Genomic DNA, 18,737 nt, shown 5'->3' with positions numbered 1-18,737 from the left:
TGCACTACTCAACCATTTGTATATCTTTGTGGAAATGTCTGTTTTACAGATTTACTTATGTATTTGAAAGAGCAACAGAGAAACAGAAAGGGATCTGCTGACTCACTCCCCAAATAACTGTGACAGAGAAATATAAATGAGGCATAAAACAATGGCCAGCAAGTCCATCTTGGTCTCCCACATGGCTGGCAGAAACTTAAGTATTTCAGCAATATTCTGCCTTTCCAGGCACATTATCGGGAAGACAAGTCAGAAGCTGAATAGCTAGGGCTCAAACTATATTCCAGTATGGGATTCCTGGGATGCCCCCATGCCAAGCAGCATTTTAAGCCACGGTGCCACAGTGTCAGGTCCTGTAAAAATGTCTTTAATTGGGGCTGGCATTTTGACTCAGCAGGTTAAAGCCATAGCCCATATGGGCTTCAGTTTGAGTCCCAGCTGTTCCACTTTTGATTTAGCTCCCTGGTAATGTCCATGGGAAAGAAGTGGAGGATGGTCCAGGTGCTTGGGCCCCTGCACTCATGTGGGAGACCTAGAAGAGGCTCCTGGTTCCTGGCTTCAGTCTGGCCCAGTCCTGGATATTGTGGCCATTTGGGGAGTGAATAAGCATGTGGAAGATCCATCCCTCTCTCCCTCTTTCTTTCTGCCTTCTCAAATAAATAAATCTTTAAAGCAAAGTATTTAATTCTTTTTTTTTTGGGCATTTTTTACAACTGTGTACTTTTTTAAAAAATATTTATTTATTTGAGAGGCAGAAAGAGAGAGGTGAGTGAGAGAGAGAGAGGTCTTCCATCCACTGGTTCACTCCCCAAATGGCTGCAACAGCCAAAGCTACGCCAATCTGGAGCCAGGAGCCAGGAGCCTCTCCCAGGTCTTCAATGTGGGTGCAGGGGCCCAAGGACTTGGGTCATCCTCTACAGCTCCCAGACCATAGCAGAGAGCTGGACTGGAAGTGGAGCAGCCAGGACTTAAACTAGTACCCATATGGGATGCCAGCACCGCAGGTGGCAGCTTTACCTGCTATACCACAGTGCCAGCCCCTCAAAGTGTTTAATTCTTTGTTCATTTTTAAAGCTGTTTCTATTGCTTTTGAGTTTTTAGATTTTCATATTTATTTACATTATAATCTTGATATTGACCTCATATCAAATAATTTCCAAATATTTTCTCTCAAGAAGCAAACAGGTTTCCTTTTCACTCTGTTTACAGTGTCTTTTGATATACAAAAGATTTTAATTTTATATAATTCTTCTATTTTATTTTGTTGCCTGTACAATATAAAAGCTATATCAGATAAGTTATTGTCAATCTGATGTTACAAATTCTCTCGTTTATTCTTTTTTTTGTATTTGTTTTATTGAAATTATACAAGTTTCATATATTTCCTTTATACCATTTTAGGAAAACAGTGACACTTCCCTGCCCATGCTCCAACCCTTCTTGCCCCTCCCTCTCAGATTTCTACTCTTAATTTTTACAATGATCTTTTTTTAGTACACTTAATGACTGATAGTTAACACTACCCAAGTAAAAGAATTCAACAAATAATATAAACAGAAAAAAAGCACTATTCTTCAACAAAAGAGACAAGGGCTATAAACAATCATTGCTTCTCAAGATGTCTGTTTGACTCCAATACATTGTATTTCAGGTACTTCTCTACTTTTGATCTAGCTCCCTGCTAATGTGCCTCTGAGATAGCAGTGGAAGATGGCCCACATGCTTAGGTCTCTGCCACCTGTATGGGAGACCTAGATGAGCTTCTGGCTCCCTGGCCTGACCCTATCCATTGCAGTCATTTGGGGAGTGAACCAGAAGATGGAAGATCTCTGTCTCTCTACCTGTCTTTAACTTTCCCTTTCAAATAAATACTCTTTAAAAAAAGATACTGTCCTTCATAATATTTGACATTTGTCAGTTTGTTTAAGAAATTACTATAAAAGGTGTCTTGTCTAACATTATGTGGGTTTTTTTTTTTTAAGTTTATTGTTCAGTATCATTGATTTTATTTCATATCCTTTAAGGATTTGCTTTTAGGTATACTAACATTTATAACTATTATCACTGACATTTTTATGAAGAAAAATCTATGATCATATTTTTTGAAGATCATTTCGCTTGCTGCTAAATATTCATTTGAGATTTTTAATGATTAATGTTTATATAAATATATCATAAAATTATTTGAGAGGTAGAGACAGTGAAACAGGAGTACTATTTACTGATTTACTTTCCAAATAACTGCAATATCTGGGAGTAGGGTTGGCTGAAGCTAGGAGCCAGGAAGTCAATTACTTACATCATCACTTCTAGTTTGTAGGGTTTATAGTAGCAAGAAAGTGGAGCAGGTAACCAGATCTGGGTGCCAAACCATTGATACTTCAGTATGGGATGCAAGTGTCTTTTAGGCTGTATGCCAAACTCTGCACAATATATCTATCTCTGTCCTTTCACTTTCAATGTGGTTTGTCTTTGTAGATCAGCTGTAGCAGTCATAGAATACTATAACATTTTAGTCTTTAATCAAATATAGCCATTTCTGCCTCAATTATTAGACCAGTTACATTTAAATAATTGATAATGCGTTTAAAATTATGTCTGCCATTTAGCCATTTGTCTTCTGTTTGTTTCATCCGATCTCCTGTTTCTCATTTACTGCATTCTTTTTGGATTTTTAAATACTTTTAATGATTTCTTTAAAAATTATCCATTTATTTATTGGGCTACAGATATAGAGAGAGGACTTCCATACACTGGCTTACTCCCCATATGCCTGTAATGACTAGGACTGTGCCTGTCTGAAATCAAGAACTGGCTCAATTCAGCTCTTGAGCCATTCCCACTGCCTACCAGCATTCACCAGACAGGAAGCTAGAGCTAGAGTCAAGAGCCAGAGCGGGGCATCAAGCCCAGGTGCTCCTGCTTTCAGGCTTTTTAACTGATACCATAAGCACAAGGATAAAAGCATGCACCCATAAAATAGTTTAAATGTTGCATTGTGAATCCTGTTGACTGTTTAGCTCTTTTTCATAGACTAAATTCCATTCCCTCATGGATGTGGACACTAAACCCCAAGTGCCTGTATTTGGAGATAAGGACCATCTAATGTTCTAATGAGTAATTAAAGTTATGTGAAATCCTGTGGATATAGGCCTTAATCCAATTCAGCAGGTGTCTTTTTTTTTTTTTTTTTTTTTTGACAGGCAGAGTGGACAGTGAGAGAGAGAGAGAGAGAGAGAAAGGTCTTTCTTTGCCGTTGTTTCACCCTCCAATAGCTGCCGTGGCTGACGCGCTGCGGCCAGTGCACTGCGCTGATCTGATGGCAGGAGCCAGGTGCCTCCTCCTGGTCTCCCATGGGGTGCAGGGCCCAAGCACTTGGGCCATCCTCCACTGCACTCCCTGGCCATAGCAGAGAGCTGGCCTGGAAGAGGGGCAACCGGGACAGAATCCGGCTCCCCGACGGGGACTAGAACCCAGTGTGCCGGCGCCGCAAGGCGGAGGATTAGCCTAGTGAGCCGTGGCGCCGGCCAGCAGGTGTCTTTATAAGAGAAATACACAGAAAAAGCCATTTGAAGTCATGGTGGGAAGTTAACCATGTTCTCACTGAAAAATACTTAAGGAAAAGCCAAAGCTGCCAACATCTTGTTTTTGAATTTTCGAAGAAATAAGTCTGTTGTACCAGTTGCCCATTCTATAATATTGTTGACATCCCAGGTAAAGAAATACACGATTTTGTTGCATTGTTTTTTCAGTTGATGTGGTTATCATATTCTTCAATTTGTTACTAATTGCTTTAATAAATTACAATATGAATAATGTATCAATATAAATGGAGCTGTAGTATATTGTTTCATATACTATATATGACAAAATTTGAGCTGGTGCTGTGGCATAACTGGTTAAGCTGCTGACTGCAGCGCTGGCATTCCATATGGGCACCAGTTTGAGTCCTGGCTGCTCTTCCTATCTAGCTTCCTGCTAATGTGCCTGGGAAAACAGCAGAAGATGGCTCAGGTGCTTAACTTCTGTAGCCATATGGAAGACCCAAAGGAAGCTCTTGGATTCTGTCTTTGGATCAGCCCAACTCTGGCCACTCTGGCCATCTGGGGAGTGAACCAGTGGATGGAAGCATGCTGGGATGCACTCTCTGTAACTCTTTCAAATAAATAAAAATAATTTTTTAAAAAAGAATTTCAAAGAAATACTCCATCTGCTATTTCACTCCCCAAATGTCCACAACAGGGCCCAGGCCAAGCCGTAGCCAGGAGTGTGGAACTCAATCTAGGTCTCCCATATTTAAGCCATCGTCTGCCTCCAGGAGGGAGGATGATGAGGGTGTGTTAGTATGAAGCAAAATCAGGAACAGAGGCAGGCTTTCTTATATGGGATGTGAGCTTCCCAAGTAACAGTTTAACTCAGCCTAATGTCTGACCCTCATTTCCTCATTAGAACAGTTTCACCAGGAAAAATGTTTTCATTCAGTACATTGAAGATGTCTTAACCATTGTTTATGAGCCGTCAGCTGCCATTCATGTATGATTGCAACTCAGTCTTTCCAATGTTGTAGCATTATTCTCAAAGTCGTTTCTTTGGATTACTCCAGTTTGTGATTTGCCTAGAGTAGTTTTCTGAATGTATTGCCTAGGGAGTCATTGTGCTTCTTAAATATATAAACTGAGATCTTTCACAAAATTGGGCCGCTTATAGCCACTTCTAAAACTACATTTTGTGGCCGGTGCCGTGGCTCAATAGGCTAATCCTCCGCCTTGCGGCGCCGGCACACCGGGTTCTAGTCCCCGTTGGGGAGCCGGATTCTGTCCTGGTTGCCCCTCTTCCAGGCCAGCTCTCTGCTGTGGCCCGGGAGTGCAGTGGAGGATGGCCCAAGTGCTTGGGCCCTGCACCCCATGGGAGACCAGGAGGAGGCACCTGGCTCCTGCCTTCAGATCGGTGCAGCGCACCGGCTGCATCGTGCCGGCCACGGCAGCCATTGGAGGGTGAACCAACGGCAAAGGAAGACCTTTCTCTCTGTCTCTCTCTCTCACTGTCCACTCTGCCTGCCTGTCAAAAAAAATTTTTAAAACCTACATTTTGTGTTTTATTCATTTTCCTTTTCTTCTGAAACTCCAGTTCCACATATGAGGGTACTTGAAAAAGATTGTGAAAAGTTGAAATAAGTTTATTTTTGTGCAAAATTATTGTAATCCATATATACAGGTGGCTTAGAAGATGCATGCTATAGAAATACTATAAAGGTCACATCAGGTGCATATAATGAAAAGATTATTCATGGATTTCAATTCTTTTTACCAAAGTGAAATTGCACAGGTAGGGTCCCCAAGTGGTTCAAAATCTTACGGTCAGTGACCTTTCTTTAGTAAGCATTCAATCTTTCCTGGACAGATTCTTATTTGCAGCCCAAGATTCCTTGATCAGTTGAATTCTAATTTCTATGAAGTTTGGAAAATTTAGTTTTCACTTCCTTGAACATGTTTCTGACCCTACCCCCAGAAACAGTATGAAAGATGACTGGGCAGTGGTCACCGCATACTGAATTTCTCTTGTTCCACATGGATCTTAAGTTCATCCCATCGTCAGAGACACAATACTAAGGTCTCATCTGTCCATCACTTTGCACTCAAATTCAGGATCTCTGAATCATACCAGGAATTTTCATGATGTCCATATTATTGCTCTTGAAGCACAGACCCATAGCCTAAGCAGTAAGTTACCTGCTCTGCCTTTCCTCTGTGTGCATGAGTCAAGCATGAGTGGAAATAATCAGAACAGACTTCCTTTTTATGATTCCCTTTTGAAAGAAGAAATCAGAGTAGGAAGGATGGAAGCAGCACTTCATGACGATCTAGCCATAATGGGAGAAAACATTTGGAGTAGCTCTAATTCTTAGATGAGACACAATCTGCTGAGGCCTTGATTATGCATCACAGTAGCTCCTGTCTTTTGCTTTCTAAGCCCTTCCTTCTCTGTTATCTGTTTTGCAGTTAGATCAAGACTCTCGTAAGCATGCCCCCACCGTGCCTCTGCTGCTCCATTGGCATACTTCCTGTCACCTAACCTGGACACTTGATAGCTCAATATTCCAGCACTTAGGTGAATTTGGATGTTTTTGAAAGTAGAATTGTAAAAAGTATACTTAAATTTATATATTTATGACTCCAGCTAGGAGTGAGAACTTTGATACATATGACTTTGTCTAGTTATGTTGTTTCTTTGTTATTGAAAATATGTATTATTAGATATACTTCATTCAAACTGAAAGAATTTATTTACTGCCAGAGTAATCCTTGTATAGGATTCAGCAATAGCCGTCATAGCCACAACCTTCATTTTAATATTATCGTAGAGTCCAATATGGCTGGTCTTGATTCTCAAATTGCTTCTTGTTTTATTTTTCTGTAAGAACTACAGTAGACAAACTTGTCAACCCTAACTGGTATAAGCCATAACTAAAATGTTCTGTAAATTCTTTATTCCCTCGTTCCCTTAAATAAGCCCATAAGGTAAACATTATTTGACTTATAATTATTTACATACTTATGGTTGCCATTAAGTGCATAGAAGTGGTCATTTGAACTTCATGGAAAAACTGCATAAATTTAAAAAATTGTTACAAAAACTTTACATTCTAATTCCATTTTTCTTGGACTTTTTGATGTCCTTTTTTTTTTAATTATTTATGTATTTGGCAGGCAAAAAGAGTTCCCAAACACTAGTTTACTTTCTCAGTACCTATTGTGGCTGCATCTGGGCTAGGAAGAAGCCTGGAGCCAGAATCTTGAGTTTACAATTCAATGGCAAGAATGCAGCCACTTGACCCATCATCACCAGTTCCCAAGGTCTCCCATCAGCAGAAGGTTGAGAGAAGAACCAAAGCTTCAAGACTAGGCACGCTAATGTGGGACTTGGACATCCTAACTGCTATAGTAAATGACCACTACTATATTATAACCTTTGTATGTTATTTTTATATTCCTTTAGTTTATAGTTCTTATCAGGAGATTCCTTCATTCTTGTACATATAAATTGTATGGAAATACAATCATTTTATAAGTTTCTTTGAATTAATAGCTCTCATATATAGTGCTAAATAATTGGTACACATAAGATCACATACTGGGTTACCTGGCTTTATTTTCCAAGGCAACAAAAAGGTTGATCGTCTTGTCTCCTGCAACACGGCTTCCATTGAACACCTAGAACAAGCCCGTATTCTACATCATAAATTTCATATGTCATCAAGCAACATAAAATTGCTTTTCCCGCAGCTAACAATGAGCCAATGCAAACACCTAGTGTACTCTTGCAAGAATTGTCCACCCCTCGCCCTGTTAGGGCCACTGCAACAAGCAGGAGTGAACCCGTGAGGCCTTGCTCCTAATAAGCTCTGGCAAGTGGGTGTCACCCACATTAACTCCTTTGGTAAACTTAAGTTTGTCTATGTGGTGGTAGATACTTATTCAAAGGCTGTATTTGTGCCTGGCGCTGTGGCTCATTAGGCTAATCCTCCACCTACGATGCCGGCACACCAGGTTCTAGTCCCAGTTGGGGCACCAGGTACTAGTCCCAGTTGCTCCTCTTCCAGTCCAACTCTCTGCTGTGGCCCGGGAGGGCAGCGGAGGATGGCCCAAGTGCTTGGGCCCTGTACCCACGTGGGAGACCAGGAGGAAGCACTTGGCTCCTGGCTATGGATCGGCGCAGTGCCGGCCATAGCGGCCATTAAGGGAGTGAAGCAACGGAAGGAAGACCTTTCTCTCTGTCTCTCTCTCTCTTACTATCTATAACTCTACCGGTCAAATTAAGAAAAGGGGGGGGGGGGGGCTGTATTTGCAATGACCCAATCTGGAGAAAAGGCGGTTAAGTCAGCCATGCTAGTCCTTGGTGTCCCCTGGACCATAAAAACTGATAACAGGCCAGCATATACATCACAGGAATTGAATTCCTTCCTGAAATCCTGGAACATACAATCTGCCACAGGTATCCCATACAACCCACAGGGACAGGCAATCACTGAGAGAACTCATAGGACAATTAAAGATCTCTTACAAAGACAGAAAAACAATCATATGCCCCTAGACCCACAGTTTGCTTTGACTGAGGTCCTTTTCACTATCAATTTTCTTTTGATTCCCAAAGGATCAGCCCAGCTTACAAACACTGGCAATCCTTTCCATCCCAGACCCCAGCCCCTATGGTTAGGTGGAAAGACCCACTGACAGGAGAATGGAAGGGACCACACCCTCTGCTAACCAAGGGTCGTGGATATGCTTGTGTCTTTCCAGAGAATGCGGGACAGCCCATTTGGGTACCAGCCAGAAACATCGAGCCTGCAACTGACAGCCAACCCGAACCAGCTGAACAAGACTGAGAGCCTGCCTTGTTAGCAGACATACCTGTCCTAACATGCTACCCTAAGAAACTGCCCATAGCCACCTCTGCTACTGTTTTATACCCAACTAGCTCTGCTCAGCCACTCAAACAGCCTACAGCCTATGTGTAGTCATGCCATTTCTGATTACCATTGTTCCTCATTCCTACCCCCATCTGAGTAAGCACTCCTGTGGTCTTCCGTTTTGAGTGCTGGTTAGTCAACGATGGGTAAAATCCCCTGGGGGACAACCTAAGACAGGCACAGCCCCGTACGGAGACCACATGGAAAAGGGGTCAACAATGGTATGGCCAAGAATCATGCCTCCCGTTGCTCAAAAATAAACATAAAGGGGGAGATGTGGTGGAATAAGAAGGCCATGCCAAGATGGCCGCTGGCAACAGAGCCTGCCTGGCAACAGGCTGTGATTGGTTAGGGCATAGACCGCCCCTTGGCCAGATTGGCTGCTGTACCAACTGAAATAAACAAGTATGCAGGCTACTCACCTCTGGCCTGCTTTCACCAGACTCCTAGGGTCTGTGTGGTGACTCCATGCCTCTTGCCACCACCACACTAAGATATATTATATATACATATACATATATATATGTGTGTGTGTGTGTGTGTGTATTATATAAAATTTATCACATTAAGAAAGAATCCACAGAAATCTATAGAGAATGTTTTACAAATGGAATATTTTGTTTTGTTCTCTAGTCCACAGATCATGTAAAAGTTTTCATAGAGCCACAAATCTGAAACATACCAAGGTGTTTTCTAATATTTATGAGAAATAGAATCAAAATGTTTCTTTTGATATAACAGTTTTTCATTATATATACTCATTAATACATTTCTTACTACTGAGCATAGAAGAACTGGTGTGTGGTTTTTTGTTTTTTTTTTTTTTTTTTTTTTTTTTTTTTTGACAGGCAGAGTGGACAGTGAGAGAGAGAGACAGAGAGAAAGGTCTTCCTTTGCCGTTGGTTCACCCTCCAGTGGCCGCCATGGCCGGCGCATCACACTGATCTGAAGCCAGGAGCCAGGTGCTTTTCCTGGTCTCCCATGGGGTGCAGGGCCCAAGGACTTGGGCCATCCTCCACTGCACTCCCGGGCCATAGCAGAGAACTGGCCTGGAACAGGGGCAACTGGGACAGAATCCGGTGCCCCGACCAGGACTAGAACCTGGTGTGCCGGCGCCACAAGGCGGAGGATTAGCCTATTGAGCCACAGCGCTGACCCGAGCATAGAAGAACTTTTAAGAGTTCATTCTCTGTTGCCCCATACCACTAATATTTCATCCTTTTTCTCTATCAGTGAGTGTTTCTTCCCCAGATTCTGTTTTCCTCCATTTTATGCTTTCTGTATTCTCACTTCATTTTAAGCCTTTCATTCATTATAATGGGATCAAATTTCAGTAAAGTGCTGCAGCCTGAATCTTCTCCCAAGTTTTATATACAATGTCCAGTTGTCATTTGGACATCACCACATATTTGACTACTCAGACTTCAAATATGAAGTCGAATTCATTGTCTCTTTTTCTGTCACTTTCTTTCTCCTCTTTTTCTACTTCTATTTATTGTGTAAGGTGATGAAATTTGTAGCCCCATTACCTGGACTGTATTTTTTGTGCTTTTAGTATCTTAGTTGTGTTGGATAATGTTAATGGGAACACATTTATGTAGAAGATCTAACTACTTTGGTGTTTCAGTGAACTGAAACTTAGTAATCCAGAAAAGTATAGTTTCAAAAATTCTTTGCTTCCCCCATCAATATTCAACATTTTTCTCCTGTAGTTCACATAACATTTTGATTCAGTCTTTCATTTATACTTTGGTCTACAGATTATACTCTAGGCTCATTTCAGAATCATTAGCAGAATGACTAGTTCCAGACTAATAGTGGAAACTTTTGTAGTGGTTTTGAAATTATATAATTAATATAGAGGAAAATATTTTCATTGTGATTTTGCTTTCTGATGCCAATATAGATTACAAAATTAGCTGCACTTTATGTAAATAGCTATGAGATATGCATACTAGAATGTACACCAAGTCTTTTTGTTTTATGATACAGCTGATATGCTCTGTCACAGGTGTTGATGTCATTTGAAGACCTGGCTGTGGACTTCACCTGGGAGGAGTGGAAATTCCTCACCAATGCTCAGAAAACCCTGTACAGGAATGTGATGCTGGAAACCTACAGCAATCTGCTGTTCTTGAGTAAGTGACACTCCTCTGAGATACCCAGTTGTTATGTTTTATTTCCATCTGACAAATAAATGAACACTGTATTTATAAGCTTTAACTTTGGGTAGGTATAGAATTTAAAATCCTTGAAAAACTGGAATATCTCCCTAAAGCGTAGATATTTAAATAAGCACTTTTGCTGCAAAGCTCCTAAACCAAGCTATTTCCCATTAACAGGGCACTGTATTACCAAACCTGACTTGATCTTCAAGTTGGAGCAAGGACCAGAACCATGGATGGTAGAAGAACACCTGAACCAGAGCCTGCCAGGTCAGACAGTACATACTGGGCAGTAGGCTGGGACAGAGGGAGTTTTGAAGATGTTGGGAGGAACTCTTCTCACTGGTTTTTTTTTTCCAAGTCTGAGCCCTGAGGAGTGCTGATTCATACATCAAAATGTTGGCATTTTACAGTCTCCAGGGAAGGCTCTCATAGATCTATCCCTCAGCCTCTTCTATTCCTGGTGAATATGTTTGATGTAAAACAATTGTAATCTCTTTCCGCCTCTACTTAGGCTTTTTTTCTAGATTAGGTACATTCTCTAGATTCTAATTTGTTTTACTCTCCACTTTCATACTGTTTTCCTTAATGCTTTTCATTTTTCTTTATTAATTCCTTTAATACATATTAATTGGTAAGCTCATAAGTACTAGTTTCTTCCTAGTTGCCCAGATTGAGTTCCCACTTCTGGTATGGGCCAGGCACTGAGCTTGCTGTTGTAAGAATTCCAGGACGGAAGCAATGACTGGGTGCTCCCTCTTTGTCTCTCACTCTGTCTTTGACTCTGAAATAATTAAAATGATATGCTGCTGCAAGCAGTTGAGGAGTGAAGCAGTGGATAAGAGCTCTGTTTCTCTTTATAATTCCCTATCACTCAAATAAATAAAATATGATAAAGAGATGTTCTGGAATAGGCCTCTGTGTTGTGACATCAGAAATCATGGACCTAAGCAGGAACTAGCATACGGATATGGAAGTAGGTGGTCCTAGACTCACCAAAAGAATAATGAGATTCTGTTTTCTAAGGTCATGTAAACCCATTGCTTCATGTTGAACTCCCAGGTTTGCTTGTAAGTGGAATTTGAAGTTTGAATTCTTACTTCTCTTTCTTTATCATTAAAGAATAACAAAAGTTAAGAGAAACTTTGGAAAATCAATTATCTGAGACATCTCATCCCAAACATCAAAATCTTTTATTAAGTCAAATTATTAAGCAGGAATGTATATACCAAGAACTGAGAGGAGAAAGCCAATGGTACTGAGAATAGCTAGAAAAGAACTTTTCAAAGAAGGTGAACTTTCCCTGGGTTGCAGAAAAAAATCCCTTAATCTTGTTGGGAGAACATACCTAGGGTGGTGTATTAGGGCATTTCTGTACCTGTGGTGTTTCTGAGAATCTGAAGATGTCAGGTTTCCTTACAAATATGTGGAAAGCTGTCATCACAGAGTGGAGATAAAAGGAATTTTTCTTTTTGAAAACATCTACAATGCTATTCCCCTGGGAAGATTTCATATGAGATAACTAGTTTCAAAACCTCTTAAACTGTGGTATGTCCCTCTTCTGCTCCTACAACTAAATGATCCAATGTAACTTTTCGATCTTTAAGGCTGAAAGTTCAGCAGAAAAAGACAAAACACAGTTTTTATAAGAAAAATCGGAGAAAAAGTTAGCAAACACAAACAGTTGGAAAGAATTCAGTGTTTTACTCCAGATAGTCAATGGGTAAATATTTTTACTAAATGTTTTACCATTTTTTAAAATTTTGAATATTTTCATCTTGAAAGGCAGAGTGACAGTGAGAAAATGGAGGCACCACACACATTTTTATTAACTTCCATTCCCCAAATGCCTATACCAGTTAGTGCTGAATCAGGATGAAGTTAAAACCCTGGGATTCCATCTAAGTTTCTCAAATGTGTGACAGGAGACCAAGCACTTGGGCAATCATCTGCTGCCTCCCAGAATACATGAGTAGAAAGGTATATTGGATGCAGAGTATCCAAGATTCACACTGTGACTCTCATGAGATCACATATCCCATTCTGATACACTTAGCATAACATTTGAGGAGGTAGTAAAACATCATGATTGAACATTGTGAAATCTGTTGGCATAATTTATAATGTATTAAGGAGTAAAACCACATAGTTAATAAATATTATTTCCTGGTATGTTAAAATCAAATGTCACTGGGATATCAAGTACTCCATTGTCTTTACATGAATATTACAGAAGAAACACTGTAGTGGTTCATGGATATTGTTTTTCTCATTTCAGTTGCCCCAAATGATGACCTGATTGGGAACAACCAGGAGAGTCAAGATATAAAGTTGAATCAAAATGTCATCACCAACAACAGTACATCAACTCCCAAAAGAATCAAGTTAAGAAAAAGACTTAATTTAAGCTCAAGTCATATTCCAAAGCTGATTATCAAAAAGGTGAATCGTTCAGGAATGAAACCAGAAGCATGCAACATATTTCAAAATGTGCATCTCATTAGTGGGCCTGATGTGTTTCAAGTTGTTGAAGGGAAATCTGATGCCCCTAATGTACCTGAGAACTCTTTCCAGTGCTCTGAGCCTCTTAATCAGTGTCATGAGATGCAGACTGTGCAGCAGCCAGTTGAACTCAGTGGATATAGAAAAGGCTTTATATCTGAGAGGGTTTGCATGGAAGAGAACTGTAATAAGTCAATTGCCATTGTCAAAAACACAACTCAGATAGGAAAGAAAGCTTCCCATAAAAATTCCTACCTAAGTAAATATCAACAAAACCACATAAGAGAGAAGCCATATGAATCTACTGAGTATGAGAAAACTCTCATATACAAATCAGATCTTTTGGTAAACCAAAGAACATATACAGGGAACAAAGGCTATGTGTGTAAACCTTTTGGGAAATCTTGCAGCTGTAAATCCTGCCTCACCATTCATCAGAGAACTCATATAAGGGGAAAACACTATGTGTGCAATGAATCTGACCTCACTAGTAATCATAGAAATGACATAAGTGAGAAATTCTATGAATGTGTAAAGGCTTTTTGCCAGAAGTCATATCTCATAACACATCAGAGAATTCATGCAAGGGAGAAACCTTATGAATGTGATGAGTGTGGAAAAGGCTTTTGCTGGAAGTCACATCTCATTACACATCAGAGAATTCACACAGGGGAGAAAATTTATGAATGTATTGAGTGTCGAAAAGCATTTTGTTATAAATCAGCCCTCATTAGGCATCAGAAAATTCACACAGGGGAGAAACCTTATAAATGTGATGAATGTGAAAAAGGCTTTTGCAGGAAGTCACATCTCATTACACATCAGAGAATTCATACAGGGGAGAAAATTTATGAATGTATTGAGTGTGGAAAAGCATTTTGCTATAAATCAGTCCTCTTTAGGCATCAGAAAGTTCACACAGGTGAGAAACCTTATAAATGTAATGAGTGTGGGAAAGCCTTTTGTGATAAATCAATCTTCAAATCATGTCAGAGAATGCATAAAGGGGAGAAACGTTATAAATGTAATGAGTGTGGGAAAACCTTTTGCCGGAAGTCCGTTCTCATTACACATCAGCGAATTCACACAGGTGAGAAACCCTTTAAATGTAATGAGTGTGAGAAAGCCTTTTGTGATAAATCATTCCTCAAAACACATCTGAGAATTCACACAGGGGAGAAACCTTATAAATGTAATGAATGTGGAAAAGCTTTTTGCCAGAAATCATATTTCAGAACACATCAGAGAATTCACACAGGTGAGAAACCTTATAAGTGTAAAGAATGTGGGAGAGCCTTTGCCCGAAAATCATACTTTATTATCCATCAGAGAATTCACACAGGGGAGAAACCTTATGAATGTAATGATTGTGGGAGAGCCTTTTGCCAAAGGTCACACCTCATAAGACATCAGAGAATTCACACAAGGAAGAAATCTTACAAATATTGTTAGTGTGGAAAACCCTTTCTTAGCTATATCATGCAATACTAAAACATCAGAGAATTCATACAGGAGAGGAAATGATATAATATAATGTAGAAAACTTGCCAGAAGTAATACCTAAAAATACATCAGAATTTCCACAGAGGAACAACCTTAACAATTTAACTTGGAAGAGCCTTGTGATAAAAAAAAACTCACCTCTTCATAAATCAAAAGAAAATTCACAGGGAGAATGTATGTGGGAAAACCATTTGGTAGAATCGTACTTCAGCATGTATTAGGAAGTTCATAGAATGAAGTAAATCCTCTGTGCCAAAGACTGGGTATGAGTTATTCAAGATGTGCAAAGCTACTCGTTGTAGTTATCTTATTATCTTCCCATGGTTAATTCCCCACATTATTCTAGTATAAACCAGTGGGCTGACCCACAGCATGTCACCTAAAATGCTATGCCAAATAGTGACCTGTATTTTCATAAGAATCATAGACTTGCCTCTGTGTAGGTCTTGATTTGTCCACATTCTCAGAAATCTCTTTAGTGAGTGAATATGGGATGTGAGCTGAGTTTTTCTGTTGGCATAAAGTCCATGCTGTTTTCCTGAGATTGATTCTGTGCCAATATTTATTTTCTTTCTTGGGCTGTTTTTTTCTGTAGTGAGTTGCCCCTGTTTGTTATTAAATCCTGGGTTGATTGCATTTGTCTGACACATTCTGACTCCTGTTTTTTTGACATATTTGCAGATATTATAGGCAGGTAAGCCCTAGGAACTGAGTAATGTCAGCTGCACCCATGCTGCCACCTCACATTGCCAACATCCCACCATTTCTGTGTAGCTACTGGATTGTGCTGACTAGAAACATCCAACATGTTCGCAGCCTTGGCCTACAATACACCTGTACCAAATGCCATGTTTTATCCTAAATTCTAATATATGAATCTGCCTTTCACAGTTCTGAGATTTTCTTGAGCATGAAATTGGGCAGTATTCGGCCCTGTTCCATATTTCCTGTTTGGATATTCATGATGTTCACCCACACACAACACCCATCTTATAAAAGGACAACCCCAATTCTTAAGTTATAACTCTCCGGAGCTTTCCCATACTTGTGTATCTGTTACTTGTTAAGTCTTGTTAAAATTAAGGCCTGATTCCCTTTTTCTACCCCTCTTTAAATTCCTTCTTGCCTAAGGAGAACAACTTTCACTGAAATGTAGCAAGAGGACTCCATGAGTGAAAATTGGTATATAAATGCAATACTCTTGTATTACTTTAGCCTCATGATTATTTTAGCATAATCTTGTTTGGTTTTATTTGAAGTTGTGTTTACTTCTCTACACTATTTGCAGAGTCCTTTCTGGATTCTGTTAAGATCATCTCAGATCTTAACACATACCTGCTTGAGATGGACACTTTATGCATGTGACTTGGCCATTAATCAGTGGGCTGCAAATGCAGTGATGGATGAGCTGGCTCTAGTTGCTCATTTTCTATTTCCCAGCAAGAGGACAGCCCTGCAACTCATCCTTTCTACCTCCTTCCACCCATAGCCCTTGTCTTTGAGCATCTTCCAATTGCTAATCAAATCCGAGATTAATTAGGCAAATAATTATATTGAAAATGTAACCCAAATAAAGGCAAAATAGTCATAGTTAAGATCAAAGCAGAGGCCTTCGCCACAGCTCACTTGGCTAATCCTCCACCTGGGGCGCCAGCACCCCAGGTTCTAGTCCTGGTTGGGGCGCGAGATTCTGTCCTGGTTGCTGCTCTTTCAGTCCAGCTCTCTGCTGTGGCCCAGAAAGACAGTGGAGGATAGCCCAGGTGCTTGGGCCCTGCACCTGCATGGGAGACCAGGAGAAAGCACCTGGCTCCTGGCTTCAGATCGGCGCATTGCGCTGGCCGTAGCAGCCATTGGGGGGTGGTGGTGAACCAACAGAAAAAAGACATTTCTCTCTGTCTCTCTCATTGTCTAACTCTGCCTGTCCAAAAAAAAAAAAAAAAAAAAAAAAAAGATCTAAGCAGTCATCTTCAGGCAGTCAGGAGTAGTGACTTCAAAAGGACTAGTGATGGAGAGAACAAGAGCTTTGCATTTGGATGTAACTGTTCATGCTCACAGGGAATACAAGCTAGAGCATAGCCCCCTGGGTTACAGTTCCTAGTTCTGCAAATCTCAGGAGTAGTTCAGTAAGATAAAGGATTGCCTGGAGATGACATTATCCACTTTATTGTGTGAGGGCATAGATCAACCTCCCACATTGTCTCCAGAGTTTGAGCCTATTCTGTAATATAATCCAGAAAAGTTTTAATTCCTGGGAACATGTGCACCCTAGATAATTAAGGAAACACTGTTGGGGTGAAAAAGTGATTGATCATTACTGTTCTGCTCTTGAGAGGACTGGAGTTCCATCTTCCTTGCTTTCCTTACCCATCATGGATTCAGCTTCTGTTGATTCCATGTGTTATTTCCATATTTAGAGATGATTTTGCTGATGTCAAAGTTGTGTGTTGAGGGGTGCATAGCACTGTTTTTCTCTGACCTGAGTTACTCCCAGCAACTAAAATTCAGCTTCACTCTGCAGCTGCAGCATGGTACCCAGAAACCCAAGCAGGCATGAGAAAAGATGTGCAGACAAGAGCAAGTTGGTGATGATGGTAGGCCCTTTTGTGGGCTCAGAGCAGAGATTACATGCACTCCAAGGACAGTATAACTTGCATCAGCATCAGTTGCATTTGTTAGTAGAGTAAAATGGGACCCATGAAAGACCCTGAGAGTAGAGGCTGGGTACAGAATCAGGGCATACTATTGGATAAGAGGTCACTTTCCACATGACACCATCCCAGCTTCAAGTTTTCCAGTAGCATATAAAGAACACCAGAGCATCATTTATCCTTCTGCACTCAGATCCTTTGTTAGGTTTGTTTTAGCAATAGTTTTAACCAGATTTTTCCACATTCCTAATCTAGGAGAATAGTTTATTGATTTTAAATATTTCTTCTGTCAAAGCATAGATATTTAACTCTTAATTTCCATGTAACTCATTTTAAATACATGGGTTCTTGTGTTTTCAGTTTCAGTTTCATAAGACTATTTTCTAGTTTCTCTTGTGATTTGTTCTGTGAGCCAGTGGTTATTTGCAAGTGTGCTGCTTGTTTTCTGTAATTTTTTTAAAGATTTTTTATTTGAAATAACTATGGAGCGAGAAGAGGGAGGGAGGGAGATAGAGTTTCAATCCATGAATTCATTCCCCAAATGGCTGCAACGATTAGGGTTGGGCCAGACTGAAGCCAGGAGCTTCTTCTGAGTCTCCCATGTGTGTACAGGGTCAAAAAACTTGGGCCTTCTTCCACTGTTTTCCCATGTACCTTGGCAGGGAGCTGGATCAGAAGCAGAGCAGCTGGGACTTGAACTGGCATCCATATAGTATGCTGGCACTGCAGGAAGAGGCTAAACCTTTTTGAGAAAAAGATTACCCCTCAGGTAGTTTGCTCCCCAAATAACCACAACATCCAGGACTGGGCAAGCAAAAACTAGAAGCCATGAACTCAACCCAATATCTCCTATGGGTTGCATAGACCCAGCTGTTTGATTCATTACCTGCTTCCTTCCAAGATACACATTAGCAGGAAGCAGGAATGGGAATAGAGCCAGACCGTCAGTTTTCCTAAAATAATATGTGAACCTACCAAGCAGCATCTTAACTATAAGGTCACTCGCTCACCTCTTATTTTCAGTAGTAACCCATTGTGATCAGAAAAAAAGTAACTGTATTTGGTTTCCATTCTTTTCAGTTTATCCAAACAAGCTCATAAACTAGAAAATCGTCTTCTCTGTATAGTTTGTGTACACTTGAATCAAGTGCATATTCTTTCTTCAGTGGTGTGATATTTATCAATTTGTTGTCTAATGTTCAAATCTGTATCCTTTTCAGTATTTTTAAAGCTGTTATGTCTATCTTAAGTTGGATATTAGCATCTTCATGTACTGTTGTTGAGCAATCTACTCATTTCTTTGTCTTTCATGTGTTTTACACACATGCACATATATATATACACACACACACACACATATATAAAATAAAACATGTTGACCAATTGACATTTCCTTACTATAATACCTCCCTATTTATCTCTGTTAACATTTTTTTTTTATTTGACAGGTAG

General features: G+C 40.1%; 1 protein-coding gene across 17 annotated transcripts in view; it reads left to right on the top strand.

Moving 5' to 3' along the window:
* The window catches only part of LOC100338099 (zinc finger protein 717), a 52,119-nt gene extending 36,835 nt beyond the window's left edge, over positions 1-15,284 (top strand). For 4 of the 17 annotated variants that reach the window (XM_051834392.2, XM_051834391.2, XM_051834395.2 and 1 more), the window contains 4 exons: positions 8,298-8,394; positions 10,479-10,605; positions 10,810-10,902; positions 12,911-15,284. In XM_051834392.2, the coding sequence (XP_051690352.1) occupies positions 10,485-10,605; positions 10,810-10,902; positions 12,911-14,586 (1,890 nt within the window). In that variant the 5' untranslated portion in view covers positions 8,298-8,394; positions 10,479-10,484 and the 3' untranslated portion in view covers positions 14,587-15,284. Of the gene's footprint in view, positions 1-5,999; positions 6,109-8,297; positions 8,689-10,459; positions 10,606-10,809; positions 10,903-12,910 lie in introns of all 17 variants that reach the window. The other 13 variants (XM_017337597.3, XM_017337596.3, XM_008275427.4 and 10 more) reach the window with 5 other exon arrangements.
* Positions 15,285-18,737: the final 3,453 nt, after the last annotated feature.

Source organism: Oryctolagus cuniculus, chromosome 16 (assembly GCF_964237555.1).
Source record: "Oryctolagus cuniculus chromosome 16, mOryCun1.1, whole genome shotgun sequence".
NCBI lineage: Eukaryota > Metazoa > Chordata > Mammalia > Lagomorpha > Leporidae > Oryctolagus > Oryctolagus cuniculus.
The sequence above is the reverse complement of the archived record's forward strand: the minus strand, read 5'-3'. Positions and strand labels throughout refer to the sequence as shown.